Raw genomic sequence first — 22,225 nt, forward strand, 5'->3', positions numbered from 1 at the left:
TTATCGCTTAACTAAATTCATAATATATTTCTATCAATTAAAGTTTATTTAAAATTTAACAAACTATATTTATATGTACACAATATCACAGATATATAACAACAAAACAAGTACACGTCTTTACTTGTTACGAAGATGATAGAGCACCAAAAGACTCGGGTCGTAGCTTTAAAATACTAATAGTTAATACATTTGTTTGATTTGAAACACCAATTCATTACAACGACATTCCCATGAGTTAATACAAAAAATAGCTAATGATATTCGACACGATGTTGCAAATTTTGAAGACAATTCTGGTATTATCAACGATAAACTCGTAATACTTGCTAATAATGAGTTACGACAAGATTTGAAAGAAATTAAAACAGTTCATGATTCCATGGACGAAAATAAAAGTTCTTAAGACCACGAGAGGGCAGATTTCCGAAGCCGATGAATCGCAGACCTACACAGACAAATGTTAACACGTATAGAACACAATAATATTGATGTTAGTCACAGTATCAAGTTATATTAGTCACAGAAGAGACAATACTCGTAAGAGAGAAAAAACTGTTCTAAATGCTGAGTGTAGTTTGTTACGCCGCTTTTTCTGTACTTTGGAAACGGTAAATTTTCAAAATTAGACTTTGACGGTAGAGCTTTTTATCATTGACAGAATGTAGTCAATTTTGTCGACGAAAGACTTTGGAAGAACAGTTTCAAACTCTAATAATAGATAATTACGAAAAGCACACATTTAAAATGTATTACAAAAAAGTGAAAATCTTTTAAAAAAGAAGGAATTGTTGTTCAACACGAACACAGTTAGTTGCAGCTAGTTATAAACAAAAATGTTTAACATGATTTTATAACACATTATTTTTAGATAAAACAGAAAATCAGGCAACAGTAAGTAGATAGATTCGTGTACTACGAATAAGATGGTGATGATGCCAGAATTATTAAATTTGTTACTAATTCTCAAACAATTTTGATAATAAAAAGATAATTTTATGATACTGGTGATGATGTAGAGAAGAAAGCACAAATATCGTAATTTGATCAAACAAAATAAGTTAAACTATAAGGCGAATTTTACGCAGTAAAATTAAGAAGTGGTGAAAATTTGTAAAATTAAATAATACAAGAACGCTTTTTTTAGTCACTCAAAAATAAATATCAAAAACACTTGGTTGTATTCAAAGGCAACTTTGATAATAATAAGTGTTAGTCAATGTTTGTCAGTTATAACTTCGACTATTTAAGTGGAGTTGGCTAAATCTCTAATTCTCAAACGTAGCCCTCGATCTGATCAAATTACGAAATGTTTGAAACATTATGAATAACTCCCGAAACTTCCCAAACCAAAATTAGTAAGCAAAACAAAACATCACAAAAGCTTAGTTAGAAATAGACCTGATGGGGAATAGCCGTGTCACTGGAAGTGGATACTTCTAAATTTTTCGTCTTTAATCCTTTTTTCTTATTCTTCGCATTATTAATTTTATTGTTTGATGGATCGCTATCATTTATAGATTTGGATGTATCGAATCCTCTTCTGATTTCAGTAGTTACATTTGAAGTTATAGATTCGGTTGTTAGTTCTTGAGAACCCTCTGAAAAACTTTCTTCTTTACTTAAATCATTATTTAAAATTAGAAGTTCTGTAATGTTTACATCTAAAATAGATTCAGTTGTTTCTTCATTTTTTTCTGTTTGTGTTAAATCTGTTGTGGTACTCGTTCCTTCTGTTCTTTCAAAAGTAGATGTTTCTGCTTTTGTTATTGTTTCTAGTATAGAGAATATTATATTGTCATCACTGGCGACACTTATATCTAAATTACCTTCTTCAGTTGTAGTACTATACATATTCTTTATATCTTCCGTTGAGTATTGTGTGTATTCCACAGTTCTTGAATCGAAATTTGGTTCGTTTGTACTTAAAATTTCAGTTGTAGATAGCTCAGTAGTAAATTCTTCACTAGTAAATTGCTCAGTACTATTCTGATCAGCTGTGTATTGTTCAGTCGTACTATAGTTATCACCAATGGTTGAATATTCATCTGATGTGTCCCTTTTATTATTTCTAACTGTACTATATTCACTTGTATTTTCAAAAATTTCAGTTAAATTTTGCTTTTCATTCATTATTAAATGTATCACAATATCTAATAAACTATTTCTTTCAGGTATAACTGTGGCTTGATTTTCATTCGATGTATTAATTCTAGAATTCTTAATAAGCTCTTTGACATGTTCTTTTATATTTTGCGTATAATTTTCAGGTGGGACCCAATGATATTCTGGATCTGATTCTATTTGGGTCCCATTTTCCGAAGTATTATTACTGCTTATACTATTTTCTTCAACAGATACATCATTTTGTGAACTTCCGCTAGAGGCGTACTTAGCAATGGCTGGTCCCATGATATTGTTCACGTAATCCAGTAATTCTGTACATTTCTCGGCAGTGTTTACATCCTTGGAGCTGCCCCATATGATAAAACCGTCTGCGCCTGACTTGTAGAATGTTTTGAGAGCTATATCAAGGTCATTCTGGAAATATAATAATTATTGTTACAAAGAATATTTTACATTATCTACATAGCCTTAAAACTAAATAAAAACTTAATTGGAAGATTTTGAAGTTGTGATCTAGTTGAATGAGATTTAACCGCCTTCAAAGGCGGTTCTCAGTTTGAACTGTATCCATGTATCTATCTTTATCTGCTATTATCTCGCGTTTCGCTTAACCGATTTTGATGCGGTTTTCAGATAATTGTTTGTTACATATAGGAGAAAGTTTTTTAAGTTTAACCGACATCAAAAAAGGAGATTATCAATTAAAGCCGGTTTTCTTTTTTTGTACAAAACCTATGTATTTATTGCACATTAATTATGTATGTATGTATGTGTATAAGTACGAACCTTAGTCATGAACCCGCCGTCCCGATACCGGAACCAGAAGTAGGGGAGCACGGGGGCGCCCCGCCGCCGCACGCGCGCCGCCTCCCGCAGCCGGCCGCGCGCCAGCGCCGCCAGCTGCGGGGCGGACAGCTCCTTGGAGCTGTACACTGAAGGGAACAGAGCTGTGCTCTCAGACCACAACCAGTAGATCCTGGGTGAAGAGAACAACAAAAAAAAAGAAGAATTAATTTATTTTCTTCAGAACTAGAGAATATATCTCCCGCATAACCTTCAAACCCTTCAAAACATATCTCCCGCATATCCCGCATATTTGTATGTTTTTACTCTTATGGTGCAATAAAGAGTTTTATCTATCTATCTATCTATCTCCGGTCGGGCGGGGAATCCTCACATAAAACCCCTTGCCCCTTTTTATTTGACATAAGGATTTTTAAATTTCATATTATCTAACCCTTCGTTTTGTAATGATATGTCTGTCAAAGTGCCGTGTGTTTCCGGCACCAATACAAAAAGAATAGGACCACTCCATCTCTTTCCCATGGATGTCGCAAAAGGCGACTAAGGGATAGGCTTATAAACTTGGGATTCTTTTTTCAGCAAATGTGTCACTGACTGATTGACATACATACAAATCACGTCTATATCCCTTGTGGGGTAGAGAGAGCCAACAGTCTTGAAAAGACTGAATGGCCACGTTCAGCTATTTGGCTTAACGATAGAATTGAGATTTGACAGGTTGCTAGCCCATCGCCTAAAAAGGAATCCCAAGTTTGTAAGCCTATCCCTTAGTCGCTGAAAGACATTCATGGGAAGAGATGGAGTGGTCCTATTCGTTTTTGTATTGGTGCCGGAAACCACACGGCACTAAAAATTATTATATCGGATTATTAAACTATGCTACCTGGACTGACTCCAGGAGAAAAAAGAAGATGAAAGATCTTTACCCATTTTGACGGCCTCTATGGCGCAGCGGTAGTGCGCTTGCCTGTGAAACCGGAGGTCCCGGGTTCGAATCCCGGGCAGGGCATGATGAGAAACGAACTTTCTCTGATTGGCCTGGGTCTTGGATGTTTATTTATATAAGTATTTATTATAATATATATGTAGTATCGTTGAGTTAGTATCTCGTTACACAAGTGTCGAACTTACTACGAGGCTAACTCGATCTGTGTAATTTGTCACGTATATATTTATTTATTTACCCATCGTTCTCCCTTTGGACGGCACCAGAACAGGCTTCAGACATATCCTTGTTGGCCATGTTGAAGCAGTAGGGGAACCCGTAGTAACCCCATAAAGCCAGGGGTCTCATCTGCTTGGCGATTGAAAGAGTTGTCTTCATGAATGTGCGGGCCGCATCTTCGAAACGGCGCTTCGCCTGGAAATTTTAAAAGGAGTTGGATATTATTTTCTTACTACATACATACATACATAAAATCACGCCTCTTTCCCGGAGGGGTAGGCAGAGACTACCTCTTTCCACTTGCCACGATCTCTGCATATTTCCTTCGCTTCATCCACTTTCATAACTCTCTTCATGCAAGCTCGGCGGTTTAGTTTCTTACTACATATATACATATAATCACATCTATATCCTTTGCGGGGTAGACAGAGGCAACAGCTTTTAAAAAAGACTAATAGGCCACGTTCAACTGTTTGGCTTAATGATAGAATTGAGATTCCAATAGTGACAGGTTGATAGCCCATCGCCGTAAAGCAGAATCTCAAGTTTATAAGCATATTCCTTAGTCTTCTTTTACGTCATCTATGGGAAGGAAACGGAGTGGTCCTATTCTTTTTTTTTATTGGTGCTGGGAACCATATCTTACAATCGTAACTTTCTTGGTGAACCGACTCAATAGTCGCCAAGGGCGGGTTCAGCTGTTCTGTTACCTATGTGCCGTGTGGTTCCCGGCCTTTTCCCATGGATGTTATAAAAGGCGACTAAGTGATAGGCTTACAAACTTGGGATTCTTTTTTAGGCGATGGGTTAGCAACCTGTCTCTATTTGCATCTCAATTTTATCATTAAGCCAAATAGCTGAAGGTGGCCATTCAGTCTTTTCAAGACTGTTGGCTCTGTCTACCCCGCAAGGGATATAGACGTGACCATATGTAGATATGTATGTATGTATTCTTAGTGAAATACTCCATAGCCGCGGACAACGGCGTGCATTTCAATACATAATTTGTCCACATTTCTATTCTAAGATTTGGATAATTGTGAAGTTGACGTTGTTGAAGAAAATGCTGTAGAGCAGTTTGTTACCGCTTCTTCTGCACTGACGCTTCGGAAGCGGGAGTAAACTTGGTTTAAAGTAATTAATGTGACGTCAACCAATGTTGTTAAACCAAAAGATACGACAATTATTAAGTGATATTGAAGTGTCCCATAATAATGAATTTGAATTTGCATAAATTTCGAAACGTACTAACATACATACATACCTACATCTGAACTCAACATTCCACAAAATGAAGACTACAAACCTTATTGCATTCTCAAAATATAAACGCATGGATTCCTGGAACAGCTGTGTTGTGTCCCGCTCCCACGTTCATATTATGACGTCATTGCTGTTACGACACGCATATTTTGTGAAGTACAGTCAGCATGAGAAGCTTAATGAGAGAATTCCGCGACCATAAAAGTGCCGTGTGGTTCCCGGCCTAAAAAAGAATAGGACCACTCCGTCTCTTTCCTATAGATGTCGTAAAAAGCGACTAAGGGATTTGCTTATAAACTTGAGGTTCTTTTAGGCGACGGGCTAGCAACCTGTCACTATATGAATCTCAATTCTATCACTAAGCCAAACAGCTGAACATGGCCGTTCAGTCATTTCGAGACTGTTGGCTCTGTCTACTCCGCAAGGGATACCTAAAGTGATTGTTTGCATATATTAACTAATATATGCATTGTTTGCATATATTAACTAATATATGCAAACAATCACTTTAGGTATCCTATAATAATTATAACAATAAATTTATTCTCAACTTATGTTTAGCTAATGTAAATCACACCCTTTCCCCCGGAAGGGTAGACAGAGACTACAGATTTGTAGCTGCAAAAGGCTATTTTTAAATAAACGTCACCTTAATATAAATAGATATTTCTTCAAACGCTTGTGTTACCGACAGTACCTACACCACAATCAGTCTTACAGCTCACGACTGCCCCAATTACACGAGATAGCGCCGCGGGAAACAGACTGAATTGGCAGAAACAAAACGTTTGTTTTGTTTTGTTTTGTTTACGTCGGCTCGTTTGAAAACAAAAGGCGATTGATTGGATTGACCTTTGTCCTTAGAAACGAAAATTAATTACAAAATGTAATGAATGATGTAAATGTTACGTGCTTTTTATGATAAAAATACTTCCTTATGATTTGACCATCAAATCGATCGAAAATACGTTAAAGATTCTTTTTTCAAGAAAACGATTGAAGACAGAGCTACCTACATACGAGTATAAAATCGGCATTCTGCTTCATCCTCCTGGCTTTAGTCCCGGTTGCATCCTCACCACTCTGGAGAGGAGCCCGGGGTATACCTTTGACTATGGACCCTGGATTGGATAAGTCATGTTGTTCCACAAAGCGACCTAACCTGTATTGGATCGTTCATTATATTATAGTTAAATACATAAAAATAATAAAAACGGGACAAATTGAGTTAGCCTCGAAGTAAGTTCGAGACTTGTGTTACGAGATACTAACTCAACGATACTATATTTTATAATAAATACTTATATAGATAAACATCCAAGACCCACCCCAATCAGAGAAAGTTCGTTTCTCATCATGCCCTGGCCGGGATTCGGACCCGGGACCTCCGGTGTCACAGACAAGCGTACTACCGCTGCGCCACAGAGGCCGTCAAAGTTGACGTTAAAGATTTTAAATATAGGCTTTATTTATACCTCAGCTTGCATCCAATTCTTGGGCCACCACCAATGCAGTTTCCTCTCAATCTCGACGGAGACATCTTTGTAAGGCACCAGGACTCCAAAATTCTGCCTGAAGACCGGACGCCAGGATTCGAAGTCTATAATACCGACACCTGGAATGGAGATAAAAAGAGATTTATAAAAAAATAGCCCGGCTTCGCACGGGTGCAAAATTCGGAAAAAAATATACATAAAAACCTTCCTCTTGAATCACTCTACCTGTTACAAAAACCCCATCAAAATACGTTGCGTAATTTTAAAGATTTAAGCATACAGACAAACAGACTAAAATAGCGACTTTGTTTTATACTATGTAGTGACAAGCCTTTACCCGCTTCGCCCGTGTGGATTTAGCGCCATCTACAAAAAGCGACGAATTTAACGCCATCCAACAAAATAAACGATATTAGCACCACTGACCTAGAAAAAGCAACGAATTAAATGCTAAATACAAAACGCGACGAATTTAACGCCACCTACGAATAGCGACTTTAGCGACCTACAAATAATATAGGATTTTCGCAAATCCCACGGGAACTACAGTTTTTACCGGGATGAAAAGTACTCTATGTCCTTCTCCAGAAACTAAATTATATATATGTACATGACATTCCTAGAAATCCTCTAGAAAACTTTGTAACAATTCTGTAGATAACCCCTGAAGAGGTAACAAACAAATTAACTTAATTTCACATTTACAATATGCCGTGTGGTTCCCGGCACCAATATAAAAAAGAATAGGACCACTCCATCTCATTTCTCATGGATGTCGTAAGAGGCGACTAAGGGCTGTCCCTTAGTCGCCTCTTAGATAAAATAAGAATTCCAAAATTATAAGCCTGTGCTTATAATTTTGGAATTCTTATTTTAGGCGATGGGCTTGCAACCTGTCACTATTTGAATCTCAATTCTATCATAAAGCCAAACAGCAGAACGTGGCCAATCAGTCTCTTCAAGATTGTTGGCTCTGTCTATCCCGAAAAGGATAAAGACGTGACTATATGAATGAATAAATGAATAATATTAGTTGGTTTGAAGCCGTGTCTATTTTTACTATAAACACGCATCGCTGACCTATTTAACTTAGTCAGTAACCGATAAAATGATAAGATATTAGAAAAAATCTATTTTGTAAATAAACCAATCATTTCCTGACTTTGCAATGTAATTGAATTATAATGGATATGTAAGTTCTGGCAATGAAGATAAAACTATTAGCTCTTTCCTAATTCTAATAAAATAACGCGTCATTCCCGGTGGGATAGGCAAAATCTAAATCGCGCAAGCAAAGATTTCACGGATTGGAGCAAATAATTATACGACCTTCGTCACAACATCGGTGGCGCAGTTCCCAAGACATAACACCTACCCTGGTGGAAGATCTCCCTTTTGGTGGCGGTCAACCTGAATCATTGCTCCCGCTACAGAGGTGATTTCTTTAAGCTTATTATTATATTTCCCCATAAAACGTGATGCTTGAGTTAAAATATTTTTGAAACATACATACATACATATGGTCACGTCTACATCCCTTGCGGGGTAGACAGAGCCAACAGTCTTGAAAAGACTGAATGGCCACGTTCAGCTATTTGGCTTAATGATAGAATTGAGATTCAAATAGTGACAGTTTGCTAACCCATCGCCTAAAAGAAGAATCTCAAGTTAATAAGCCTATCCCGTAGTCGCCTTTTACGACATACATGGGAAACAGATGGAGTGGTCCTATTCTTTTTTGTATTGGTGCCGGGAACCACACGGCACATTAACATTGAAATGCGGCCCCATGTAGAGAGCTAGTGATAAAACATTACTTAGCTATGTGAGGTCATATGCTATGAATTATGAGGGATATGGGTATGTACATACACGTATATATGTAGGTAAGGTTAAACCCACACACCTTATTTATAGGTAACCTTGTTTTTGTAACATATCTTTGTATAAAATTAAAATATATGATGTATCACATAGGTGATTAAAAAATAGCTCAAAAAATAGTTTGATAATTTTCATACCTAGATAGGGTTGATGCCGTGTGGTTCCCGGCACGAATAGAAAAAAAGAATAGTACATTTTCTTTATATATGTATGTATGATAATATGGTTTTTCCTGAAACTATTGTCGGCCATCACTAGGCCACATCACATACAGTTGATGGAACTTCTCCATGACCTTGACAGTAGCTGTAATTGTTAAGTCGATGTGATTTATCGCAATCGCACTGTCGTTGAGGACAACGCATTCGCTACTTTTCAATCTCGTGAATAAAAAAAAATATATTTTCGAAACTTCAGTACGAGTTCAAAAAATAATAATATTGTATGGTTCCCGGCGCTATAGAAAAGAACCACTTCATCTCTTTCCTATGGATGTCGTAAAAGCGACTAAGGCAATAGGCACATTTATTTAGTGCCAGCTACGTTTCGTACTCTCGTGCAGATTGTAAAAGTCAGACAAAGAAGGAATATAAACATGGGTTTGATAGACTTGAGATAGATAAAATTGAGGATTATAAACTTTTAGACGTTGCGGTTTTGTAGCTGAAACTCTCTGAAATTGGGATTAATAGTGCTTTTCTTGAATTTTCTGACATGACCCACGACCGGAATAGGATTTCGGGTCACGATCAAAATTTCGAGAAGAGTACCTAACTCTTAAGAGATACAGACACGATAAAGAAGTGATATATATGAATTATTTTATCAAGGATATTTCCATTTGTAGTCGTCATTCAGATAATAGTACATATATAAAATTACATACATACATATAATCACGTCTATATCCCTTGTGGGGTAGACAGAGCTAACAGTCTTAAAAAGACTGAAAAGCCACGTTCGGCTGTTTCGGTTAATAATAGAATTGAGATTCAAATAGTGACAGGTTGATAGCCCATCGCCTAAAAAAGAATCCCAAGTTTATAAGCCTAGTACTTGGTCGCCTTTTACGACATCCATGGGAACGAAATGGAGTGGTCCTATACTTTTTTTTATTGGTGCTGGGAACCACACTATATATTGAATTATTCTTTCCTATCACCCCAGAAATAGTTAAAGATTTTTTTACACAAAAAAAATAAAGAGTCTCAACTTAAACAACATTAACGAGAATACTTATCGATACAGCAACTAGTATGTTCAGACGGCCGGACGGACTATTGTGTGATACTGTGATGTCATCATTGATCTGCTTTGACAAGAATTGATTACGCTTGCAAAAGGACAAAAAAAAAAATTACTTGGAAACCTCGGAATGTCGATATACGAATGATATGCATCGGTGGCGGATGGTCTAGCTTATTTGGAAACTTACGTCTTTAAAGAATAGTTATAAAAAAACTGAGTTTTATACTGGGTTATCTATATTCATAATTTCAGAATTAATTTTAATGTATTTCGTTATAATGGCTGTTTATCTTATAAATTTAAGGCGAACAGTTTCTCATTCAATTATTTTTTAACAATTCTTTTTTTTTCTTAGTGGGTATCACCAACAAATTATTGTACACTGGGTTTAATATGAATTTCCAGTTAAGTAATTTAAAGTCTCGATTCTCTTGTTAATATAAATGTCAGTTCTATATTTATAAAAACTCAATGGCCTTGAAATAATGAATGAAGATTGATCGAGTTTTTTTACTTAAATTTTATGAGCTTCCTACACTTTTAATGTCAACTAGTTCTGATTGCTTGCGTAGTGTGTATTTAAGAAAAGACCATTCCATCTCTTTACCATGGATGTCGTAAGGCGACTAAGGCAATAGTCATATTCATCTAGTCCAGCTTTTACCACGATCCAACATAGATTAAATTCCCCTGCAAAGGTTGCGGAGGTCAGACGGGAGTCGCGTAAAAACCCGACTCACCCAATCCGGGGTCAATTATGGTCAAAATTCGCATTCCAGAGAGGTGAGGATGTAACGGACAAACTTCATGAGGAAGACTTACTTCGCATTCCGGACTCCCATCCAGAGAGCTGAGGTTGTAACAGACTAACATCATGAGGAAGACTTACCATTAAAATCCGGATCAGGCACGCTACTCTCCAATATGTTCCTGAACGCTTCCTCATGTTTCTCCAGGTTCCCCTCCTGAGGAACCCCGCCGTTCCTGAACTTGTATTCTCCGCTGCTGTCATTCTTGAGCAAGGCGGGGAATAAACCAGGGTCGTAGAGTATAGCTATCCGGTCTCCGCGGAAACTGTCACCTTTGTTTTGTAGGATCCCTGAAGAAAGGTTTGTAGAATTAATGGGTAACTGTAGGCAACTATTATGGCTTACGAAAACAGACTTGAATTCAATAATCAATAAATAAATAAATAACTTTCTTGCTAGACGCCATAGCAACGGTTGTCATGATGTTGTTTATAAATGATATGTCAAAATTAAATTTTTATTGTTAGATGTTCTTAATTTTTATGTTTAATAATATAGTGATTTTTCGTCGTGTGGTTCCCGGCACCAATAAAAAAAAGAATAGGACCACTCCATCTTTTCCCATGGATGTCGTTAAAGGCGACTAAGGGATAGGCTTACAAACTTGGGATTCTTTTTTAGGCGACAGGCTAGCAACCTGTCACTATTTGAATCTCAATTCTATCATTAAGCCAAATAGCTGAACGTGGCCTTTCAATCTTTTCAAGACTGTTGGCTCTGTCTACCCCGTAAGGGATATAGTCGTGATGATATGTATGTATGTATGTATGATTTTTAACTGATTATTTCTCTCCTATTTTCTCCTTCTATCTTTTGTAGGAATAAATAACTTTAATAACTATACTTCCTACAACTCTTTGATAGGCGTGTAACATCTTGGTATTCATCGTCACTTACCATCAGGTGAGATGGAAGACACATTCCTTAATCCAATAGGTATTAAATAAAAAAGAAAAGATTTATTAAATAAAAAAGAAAAGATTTACAATTAAGTACATACATACTTTAGAATTGGATCACTCCATATCTTCCCCATGGATCGTAAAAGGCGACTAAGGGAAGGGCTTATAAACATCTTGTAGGCGAAGGGCTAGCAACCTGACACGATTTAAAATCTCAATCATATAATTTAGTCATACATCTAAACGTGGTCTTTTAGTCGTTTCAAGAGCCAACGCTCTGTCAACCCTGCAAGTGATATGAGACGTGACTTGTCCCATTAGTTGTTCCACTAGTTGTCCCATTATAAAGTGCCAGGTATTTTACACTAGTATTAGATTTACGTTAGATTGCCTGAATCTAACGTAAATCTAATACTAGCGTTACATGCATTTATATGTAAATATGACTAGAGGCCGCCCGCGTCTTCGTCCGCATGGAAACCCTACCAATCCCGCGGGAACTCCGGGATAAAAAGTAGCCTATATGTTATTCTGGGTCTTCAGCTACCCACATGCCAAATTTCATCGTAATCAGTACAGTAGTTTTAGCGTGAAAGAGTAACAAACATCCATACTGACATCCTGACATACTCACAAACTTTCGCATTTATAATATTAGTAGGATATGATTTTCTCACCAAATCTATCCAAGTTATTGAACGGTATCTTCTTCGATGTACACTGCATGGTGGGGACATTCCAGTAAACTCTGAACGGTCGCTGACTATCCCACAGGGTGGGCGGATCATCAGGCATTTCTATCACGTAATAGCTGAAACAAAGGTGAAGATGGCGTTGTTGAAAATATTGCAGTGCAGTTTGTTACCGCTCCTTCTGCATTGACGCCTTGGAAGCGGCAGTAATTTGGGTTTTAAGTTATTTATTTGACGTCAACCAATGTTGTGAAATAAAAAAAAAGATTTGACAATTATTAAGCGATATGAAGTATCCTATAATATTGAATAAAAATTTTGAATTTTTGAAAATGAGAGTGGTTAATTTTTTTATTCCGGATTTTTTTCCTATCAAGTGTTTTAGATTTATCGCTACATAGTATAAAGCAAGTCGCTTCCCGCGTCTGTTCCTATTTCTGTAGGTATGTATGTAAGCTTAGATCTTTAAAACTGCACAACAGCTTTTGATGAAGTTTTTGAGTGATTCAAGAGGTTTATTATGTGTAAATACTACCCGTGCGAAGACGGGGCGAGTCGCTAGTTTCTCATAATCTTCAATTCAATAAAATATGTTTTATTCCTTTTTTTTAATAGAAAAGTTTTGCCAGACGACATCGTAAGATTATCTTTTATCAAATTTTAATGTGATTTCATGATTCATCATATAAATCTGAATAATTACTTTGACACAAAAATCACCAATTAAGTATCGTTTAGTAATGAAAATAAAGCAAAATTCGGAAAAATTGTGTACAATACAATACAAATTATCTTTATTGCCTGTAAAAATACATATGTAGTAGAAACATACATTATGAATATGTTGAGCAAAGGCGGACTTATCGCTAAGCAATCTCTTCCAGCCAACCTTTGGGCAGTGAAAGGTAAAAATACATGGTACCGGGTGGGCATACGTTACGTCACGTCACGTCTATATCCCTTGCGGGGTAGACAGAGCCAACAGTCTCGAAAAGACCAATAGGCCACGTTCAGCTGTTTGGCTTAATGATAAAAATTGAGATTTAAATAGTGACCGGTTGCTAACCCATCGTCTAAAAGAACAATCTCAAGTTTGTAAGCCTATCCCTTAGTCGCCTTTAAAGATCTCCATGGGAATGGAGTGGTCCTATTCTTTTTTTATATTAGTGCTGGGCTATCACAAGACACAAGTCACTTATTTTTGATTGAATCTAGGTTAGACTGGTAGTGATTAGAATCATAACATTGAGGGCAAGTGGATTAGAATGAAGTAGTTTAGATAATGAATTGGTGTGCGAATCTCGTAATTTTCGGAACAACTGTAGATTATCTACATATAATAATATATATTTTACATACATATATACATAAAATCACAAGGCAGATTCAAAAGGCAGGTTAAGCTGTTTGGCTTATTGGTAGAATTTGAGTATTTTTTCCATGTCTTTAAAAATTTGTGAATCTGAGTGAGTGTGCACACTCAACAGCTTTTCTATGAATACTCTAAAGAACAAAACATTTATTTATACAAACATACATGCATTAAATCACGCCTCTTTCCCGGAGGGGTAGGCGGAGACTACATCTTTCCACTTGCCACGATCTCTGCACACTTCCTTCGCTTCATCCACATTAATAACTCACTTCATGCAAGCTCGGCGGTTTCGGGTACTCTTGACCTGACCATTTATATATTTTATCACTTTTTTTTCCTTACGGGGTTGACAGAGTCAACGGTCTCAAAAAACTGAAAGGCCACGTTAAGCTTTATGGCTCAATGATGGAATTGAGATTCAAATAGTGACAGGTTGCTAGCCCATCGCCTAAAATAAGAATCCCAAGTTTATAAGCCTATCCCTTTTTAGTTAGGACTGTTTTTTCCTTTAATATATCTATTAGTGTGAAGGAATATTACTGAATGGAATTAATCACTCCATCATTTGTTTCAATTGCTGGTCAATTGTTACTTACATAACTTCAACACTTCACGGCCAATACAAATTGTTGTCACACCATTCATTTATTTGTTTTTCTTGATAAATATTTGTCATACGTACTTACATATCTATACTAATATTATAAAGCTGAAGAGTTTGTTTGTTTGAGCGTGCTAATCTCAGGAACTACTGGTTCGAATTGAAAAATTATTTTCGTGTTGAATAGACCATATATGCTTTAGGCTATATAACATCACATTACAACTATAAGGAGCAAATAAATAATGGAAAATGTGAAAAAAACGGGGAAAATTATTCATCATTGAGGGCTTCAATGATGCCCAAAATAACTATTCCACGCGGACGGAGTCGCGGGCACAGCTAGTTATAATTATAACGTCTTTATCCCTTAAGGGGTAGGCAGAGCGGGTTAACGGCGGCTTAACGGGTAGGTAGGGGATTCAAATAGTGAAAGGTTGCTAGCCTATCACCTACACGAGGAATCCCGAGTTTATAAGCTCATGCCTTAGTCGCTTTTTACGTCAACCGTGGGAAAGTGTCGGAAGCCATTCGGCATATTGTATAAATAATTGTGTCAGTTTAAAATCGTTCATTTTAAAAAATAACGGATTTAATAGCACATGTCCCTATTATTTATGTACCAATTAAAGATCAGACGATTCCTCTAATATAATTTTAATGTGTTTTCACATTACAAATTATAACTAAACGATTTATAATGGTGTTTTAATAAAATGACCTGATTGGGCTCGAATAGCTGTATAATATCTAGGTTTAGTGTTATTAAATTGTTTTTTCTTGTACAATGTTTGTGTTTATGATATGAATGAAATTTAATAATCGAAGTGAATCTATAAGTATAAAATAAAAGCAGAAAATAATCACTCATTCGCACATTCACTGATCACGATATCTCAAAAACTACTGAGCCAATAAAGATGAATTTGACACAAATGTAGATTGTAAGATAGGAGACGGCCGCCACGAAAAAAATTTAGGAATTCCCACGGGAACGTTAAATAACGGGATTTTTTAACTTGGAGAACTTTTTGTTTACACCACTTTTTAACTTGGACCAAATATACATTTAAAAAAACCGCAATCAAATCTTTATGTGCAGGTTTCTTTACAATGAGTGCCGCGTGGTTCCGGCACTAATGGAAAAAAGAACAGGGTCACTCCATCTCTTTCCCGTGGATGTCGTAAAAGTTTAATAACTTAGGATTTTTCCTTTAGGCGATAGGCTAGCAACCTATCAATATTTGAATCTCAATTCTATCATAAGGCCTATCAGCTGAACGTGGACTATCAGTCTTTTCAAGACTGCTGGCTTTGTCTATCCCGCAAGGGTTACAGACGTGATAATATGTACCTATGTATGTATAAGAGCATCGGTTAGTTATCAAACCAATCCCATCAAAAACATAAAGAGAGAAAAAGAAAAAAAAAATCGTAAAAAACAAATTAAAAATATGACAATTTCCATACAAAAAATGAACCAAAATGGTCTCTCTCCTCTCAGCAAATGTAACTTGAAATTCGTTCAACTGCTGCTATCGTACATTCTTAGTTGAAATTTCTCAACAAAAGCGTTTATTTATACTGTAAATGTATGTGAATGCTTAATTCAAGGTAATTTTTTTTTTAATTTATTTATTATTAAATTTAGATATTTTTACATTACATACATTTAACTGCTACAGTGTAACATAAATCTTAATATGTAGGTTTGAACGTCCACAAATAAAAACTTAAATGTTATATATAAAATTCTCGTGTAACAATGTTCGTTCCCGTACTCCTCCGAAACGGCTTGACCGATTCTCATGAAATTTTGTGAGACAAAGGTTGGCTGGAAGAGATTGCTTAGCGATAAGTCCGCCTGTGCTCAACATATTCATAATGTATGTTTCTACTACGTATGTAGGTATTTCTTTTCTATTAATATTATAAAGCTGAAGAGTTTGTCTGTTTGCGCGCTAATCTCAGGAACTACTGGTTTGGTTCTGTAGATAACGCGTGAAGAGACAGCAAACAAACAAATAACTTACTTTCGCATTTTTATATCAGTTGGGATTAAAGTGCGTTCACTTTAAATAAAGTAGATGTTACGGTTACCTATTGCAAATAAGGTGATGAACTGAAAAAAAACTTACAATTATATTATACAAGTGTGAGTTAATAAAATCTTTTTTTTTATTTTATGCCTAATAAGCACTTATTTATTTATTTAAAACTTTATTGCACGAAACAAAAATGTACAAAAGGCGGACTTAATGCCGTTTGGCATTCTCTACCAGTCAGCCAGCTGACCGAACAGAAAAAGCTTTAAGTTGGTGATGCGATAAAGTGCACATGCATACTGAAAAATACGTACACAGTGTAAATGAAAACATTGGAAGACTTAGATGTTAGCCAAACGGTTGAACGTGACTTTTCAGTCTTTTCCAGACTATTAGCTCTGTCTACCCCGTAAGGGATATAGACGTGATACGTATGTATAAATCACGCGTTTTTAGTTGGGTATCTTAACCCTTCGACCATAAACGCTTTAATGAGTATGATATAAGATGTTATTAAAAGTAAGAAGTTGTTTTAAAAATAAATTTCTTTGTCTTGTTTTGGCAAAGACTCAACCGAAGAGAAATTTTTCATTTTTCTCGGGCATTGACTCGCTTCTGAAAGTATATTTGCATAACTTTTCGCCTAAACTTTCTCACTGTTTTGTTTTGTTTCTTTTCACAATTTACCTGCTTGTTTTTTTTTCCGACCAACTTCCCAATTTATAAATAACACGAATAATCCGAAAAAGCAGAAAAGCGGGAGAAAGCTGTGTAGCATCAAAAATATAATTATTTTTATTATTTTACAAATATCTATGAACTATGAAGATTTTTATGGAGCCTACAGTATTTTAGGGTTTTATCTCATTTCATAAATTATGTAAAAAAAATATTATACTTACTTATCATCACAATTAACAGCATAACTTGCCAAAATAAAAACTAATAACGAACGCATTTTCATTTAAAAAAAAGTCCACGAACAAAAAATTAAACACTAATATCTTTTTCTTTTCACGTCATTTTATAATTCGAATTACGAACGATATATTCCCGCCAATTTGTAATGGCGCGCGATACGCCACATGTGTGAGCGTTCTCATTAAATACTGAAGAGGACTGCCGTATATGATAGACTAAGAGCTAGATTATAATTTTTAAATGATAATTTGAAGGCAACGGATAGCGGAAGAATTTCGCGCGTTTACTGAAAGAAAGGTTATTTATATCGCTATGCAAATTTGTCAGGTCTATTTTGTGACCTTTAGAAGAGCGTATATATTTACGGTTATTAGTCTCAGTGAATATTGCAAAAAATTTCTACTGCTGTTATTATTAGTACCTACCTTTTTTTGAAAAATAAAACAACTGATTTTGGAATCTTATAGCATATATTTTTTTATTACATACACACATAAATCACACCTCTTTCCCCGAGGGGTAGGCAGAGACCGTTGTTTTATTAGCAATTTTTTTATGAACTTACAAAAGAATATTTATTAAAAAGTTGGGTTATTCACAGAGTTTGTGACGTACTGGCGTACGAGTTGGCTTGTTTATATGAACAAATATTATGATCCTAAGAACCTATGTGAAATTTCAATATTTTTATTTAAATACCTATTTATTTCAATAATTTTCTTTAGTTTTAATTTTACTTAAATATTTTTTTTGTGTTTTTATTATTTTCATTTCAAATAAATATACAATATAGGATATAATAAATAATATTGGAAAAAAAAATATTTATCAATTGAATATAAATAAAAAGTTGCCAGTACTTCCTTCACGTCCCAAGACTTTTAGTATTCAAATCACAATTTACAAAAGGGAAACACAAGACTATGATATTACCTAAGAATTGCTTTCTCTAAAGACCAGGAAAGACCAATAATAAATGGAATATCTAAAAGGTAACAAAAGCAGTGGTCATGGTCAGATTTCAAGTCAAACGTGAGAAGAATGCTTGTTTACAGAATGTTATATTGTCAGGTCACGAGTGTACAGCTTTGTCATTTAAAATACGAACGTGTGCTATTGTTCGCTCATTTCTTCTTAGAAACGATGAGATGGAATGTTTTTGCTCGTATGAATTAAAAAAAAACTGATTGTTTTGTTTTTTATCCGAGCGCGAAAAGGAGTTATGTAACATCATAATATTTGCTTAGAGTTACCTAAATTTGAATACTTAGGTGTATTTTTTGATGGAAAATTATCTCAGCAACCATAGTGCATATTTATAAAAACATGCGTACCTATAAAGATGTGTTTTTTTCCTATTTTTTTCCTTCCTCAACGAATCTAACGAATTTTCAACAAATTTAAGATGCGTATGGCACCAAACAAGAAAATACAATAGGACCGCTTCATCTCTTTCCCATGGATGTCGTAAAAGGGTACTCCTTGGTACTATAAGCTTATAAACTTGTGATTTTTATTTTAGGCGATTGGCTTGCAACCTGTCACTATTTAATCTCAATTCTGGCCAAATGATTATTAGGCCAAACAGCTGGACGTTGCCTATCAGTCTTTCCAAGACTGTTGGCTCTGTCTACTCCGCAAGGAATATAGACGTGATTATGTGTGTGTGTGTTTGTAGTGTGGTGTAGGTAGTAACCTACTTTGTGCTTTGAAATCTTTCATTTTAAATTTAGGTAATGCGGTTTTCCTAGTATAAAAGTTGGAAGTAAATAAAATTGAATCCTACACATTGTCCTTACGCAATCATTAACCAATATTCAGTCGCGAATAAACATCATATGGTGATTCATTCAAATTAATCATTCATTGTAATAGTTTGCCACAGTAAACATATTTTTATAGGATGCATAATAAATAATTTGAGGTAAATTTTCGCTTGTATTGATTATGATTCATTTCACGTTGTACCTAATTTATATAACATACTAGAAGCCGGCCGCGACTTCGTCCGCATGGAAACCCTATCAATCCCTCGGGAACTCCGGGATAAAACAAACTTTCACATTTATAATATAAGTAGGATTTAATTTATTATAATTATTTTTATTAAGGTTATGCATAATTTTAATTATCATATTACAAAGGATTTAAGTCAGATGATAGCTTTTACGTTTCAGAAATCCGTATCTAGTTAATTGTTAAAACTAAAGTTTAATAATCGAATTCAATAATGAACTATTACAACTGTTGTATAAAAATTTATAATTTAATGAATCATTAATTAATTAGTTGCAATGATTAAATACTTAATTCATTGCCAAAAATAAAACAAAATTTTAACTCGAATAAGATCACTAGCCCCTATAGTTCAGCGGAAGTGTTTTGATAACAAACAAGATTGAAACCTCAACATATACCTACATATGTTTATCTTATCAAATAATTACATTTCCACAACACGTAAAGTTAAAACAGCCTTCCTAAATGATTTAAACTAGTGATGTGTTTAATATGAAATATTAGATGGGATAAGAATGTTAAGTAAAGGAATAATCATACCGGATATATATGGATATATGAAATTATTTCGGGTAAAATATGTACGGGACAAATTACACAGATTGAGGATAATCCGTTAGTTTCGGATAAATGACATACATGCATATGGTCAGGTCTATATGCCCTGCGGGGTTGACAGAGCCAGCAGTCTTGAATAGACTATAAGGCCACCTTCAGTTGTAAGGCTTTTTATAATGGATTTGAGATTTAAATAGTGACAGGTTGCTAGCCCATCGCCTACAAGAGGAATCCCAAGTTTATCAGCCTATCCCTTCGTCGCCTTTTACGACATCCATGGGAAATAGATTCTGGTCCTATTCCATTTTCTTTTTATTTTTGTTTATTTCTAATTCGGATAATCCGAAACTTTTATAAGGTTTCGGATATTTTTTTGTATATCGGATATCCGATAGTTTTGGTTAATGTTACATAAGTTAGGTAACATCTCTATTTTTAAACTTCAATCAATGAAGTTTTTCCGTTGCGATAAATTTTGCAAACTTTTATTGATGTTACTTCATGCGAATATAGTCTTAATGACGCTGACTTTAAAAGTTGTTTTGATCGTAATGTTACCTTTGTGCTGTCAATTGATTCGTGGAGGCAATTCACACTAGCGATAATTAAAGTGTTAAAGGAGTGTGAGTTCTAAAAAATAAGAAATAAAAAAAAGAACAATAACGGCCATATTGTTTCCGGCATAGAGAATAGAATTAATTGATAAAAATTATTGACAATGTAAATTCTATGTTCGTCCTCGTAGCTTTTACCCGCGGTTTCGTCCGCTTGAAATTAGCGCCACCTACTCGTAAACGAGCGAATTTATCGCCACCTACAAAGGAATGCAGGTTTTTTTATGGGGATAAAAAGTACCCTATACGAAAACTTTTAAAACGATTGGTTCAGCAGATAACGCGTGAAAAAACCACAAACAAATAAAATTTCATACATACATACATATGGTCACGTCTATATCCCTTGCGGGGTAGACAGAGCCAACAGTCTTGAAAAGACTGAATGGCCACGTTCAGCTATTTGGCTTAATGATAGAATTGAGATTCAAATAGTGACAGGTTGCTAGCCCATCGCTTAAAAAAGAATCCCAAATTTGTAAGCCTATCCCTTAGTCGCCTTTTACGACATCCATGGGAAAGAGATGGAGTGGTCCTATTCTTTTTCGTATTGGTGCCGGAAACCACACGGCAAATAAAATTTCTTTCGTTTTTATAATATTCTTCTTCTTCCTATATAAATATCAAATATTTTGAACATATAATTCGCTTGACCTACTTAAGATAAGAATTGTATGCTCAGCATGGTATAACATTTCAGGGTTAGATAAATCATAAACAAACAAACAACATGTCTGTCTGTCTGCCTTGTCAGCAATACGGCTATTAATAAATAAATTCTAATCATATGATATTATATTACGTCTTGTTTTTATAGAACTAGTTGCAGGTGGCTTTTACCATGATATTGGTTGGGTTGTAAAGGTTACGGAGGTCAGATGGGAGTCATTTCGGGTTAAAAACCTGACTCACCCAATCCAGGATCCATGGTCAGGTAACTGGATGTGTATCGAATATCCGATACGGGTTAGGTTCCCCTACAAAGGTTGCCGAGGTCAAACGGGAGACGCTTCGTGTGAAAACCTCACTCATCCAAGCCATGATCAAAGGCGCACCCTATGTTCCTCTCAGAGAGATGAGAATGTCACATATATACATACACTAGTTGTGCCCGCGACTTCGTCCGCGTGGAATAGTTATTTTAGGCATCATTGAAGCCCTCAAGGATAAATAATATACACATTTTTTTCACATATTCCATTATTTCTTTGCTCCTTATAGTTGCAGCGTGATGTTATATAGCCTAAAGCCTTCCTAGATAAATGGTCTATTCAACGCAAAAATAATTTTTCAATTCGAACCAGTAGTTCCTGAGATTAGCGCGTTCAAACAAACAAACTCTTCAGCTTTATAATATTAGTATAGATAAAATCACGCCTCTTTCCCGGAGGGGTAGGCAGAGACTACCTCTTTCCACTTGCCACGATCTCTGCATATTTCCTTCGCTTCATCCACATAATAACTCTCTTCATGCAAGCTCGGCGGTTTCGGGTACTTTTGACCTGACCCTTTACCAGGACGTCCTTAATTTGATAATGATAATGTAACCAGGAATAATAGCGATTTTTTTTGTGGACGAACTTTGACTTCGAGATTTTGCAAGACTCTGTCTACCACGTAAAGGGATATAAACGCGACATATGTATGTATGGATGTTTTACAAAGTTTATAAGTTAACGTTTAAAACACTAGCTTAGGGATA

The 22,225-nt window shown here is 35.5% G+C and overlaps 1 protein-coding gene across 2 annotated transcripts; it reads right to left on the reverse strand.

The window, feature by feature from the left end:
* Nucleotides 1–9: 9 nt before the first annotated feature.
* On the reverse strand, nucleotides 10–22,103 carry LOC106138226 (hyaluronidase-5-like). Of its 2 annotated transcripts, XM_060951898.1 has the most exons (8): nucleotides 17,314–22,103; nucleotides 12,376–12,509; nucleotides 10,877–11,086; nucleotides 6,835–6,974; nucleotides 4,116–4,291; nucleotides 2,914–3,103; nucleotides 1,402–2,541; nucleotides 10–448 (listed from the first exon to the last, which is right to left on the reverse strand). In XM_060951898.1, exons 1-8 carry the CDS (start codon nucleotides 17,373–17,375, stop codon nucleotides 341–343), a joined length of 2,160 nt encoding a protein of 719 aa, XP_060807881.1. In that variant the 5' UTR covers nucleotides 17,376–22,103; the 3' UTR covers nucleotides 10–340. The 2 variants fall into 2 exon arrangements, with proteins under 2 accessions (XP_060807881.1, XP_060807882.1); XM_060951899.1 differs by lacking the exons at nucleotides 10,877–11,086; nucleotides 12,376–12,509; nucleotides 17,314–22,103 and adding an exon at nucleotides 8,877–10,041.
* Between the last annotated feature and the right edge of the window lie 122 nt (nucleotides 22,104–22,225).

This window comes from Amyelois transitella, chromosome 26 (assembly GCF_032362555.1).
Source record: "Amyelois transitella isolate CPQ chromosome 26, ilAmyTran1.1, whole genome shotgun sequence".
Classification (NCBI taxonomy): domain Eukaryota; kingdom Metazoa; phylum Arthropoda; class Insecta; order Lepidoptera; family Pyralidae; genus Amyelois; species Amyelois transitella.

Excerpts from the sequence above, each read along its gene's own strand:
- LOC106138226 (XM_060951898.1), bottom strand. The coding sequence starts at position 17,375 with ATGAAAATGCGTTCGTTATTAGTTTTTATTTTGGCAAGTTATGCTGTT. Across the intron at positions 6,975-10,876 it reads GCCTGATCCGGATTTTAATG|GTGTCGGTATTATAGACTTC; the intron begins GTAAGTCTTCCT and ends TCTCCATTCCAG. Across the intron at positions 449-1,401 it reads ACACGGCTATTCCCCATCAG|GTCTGCGATTCATCGGCTTC; the intron begins GTCTATTTCTAA and ends TTGTCTGTGTAG.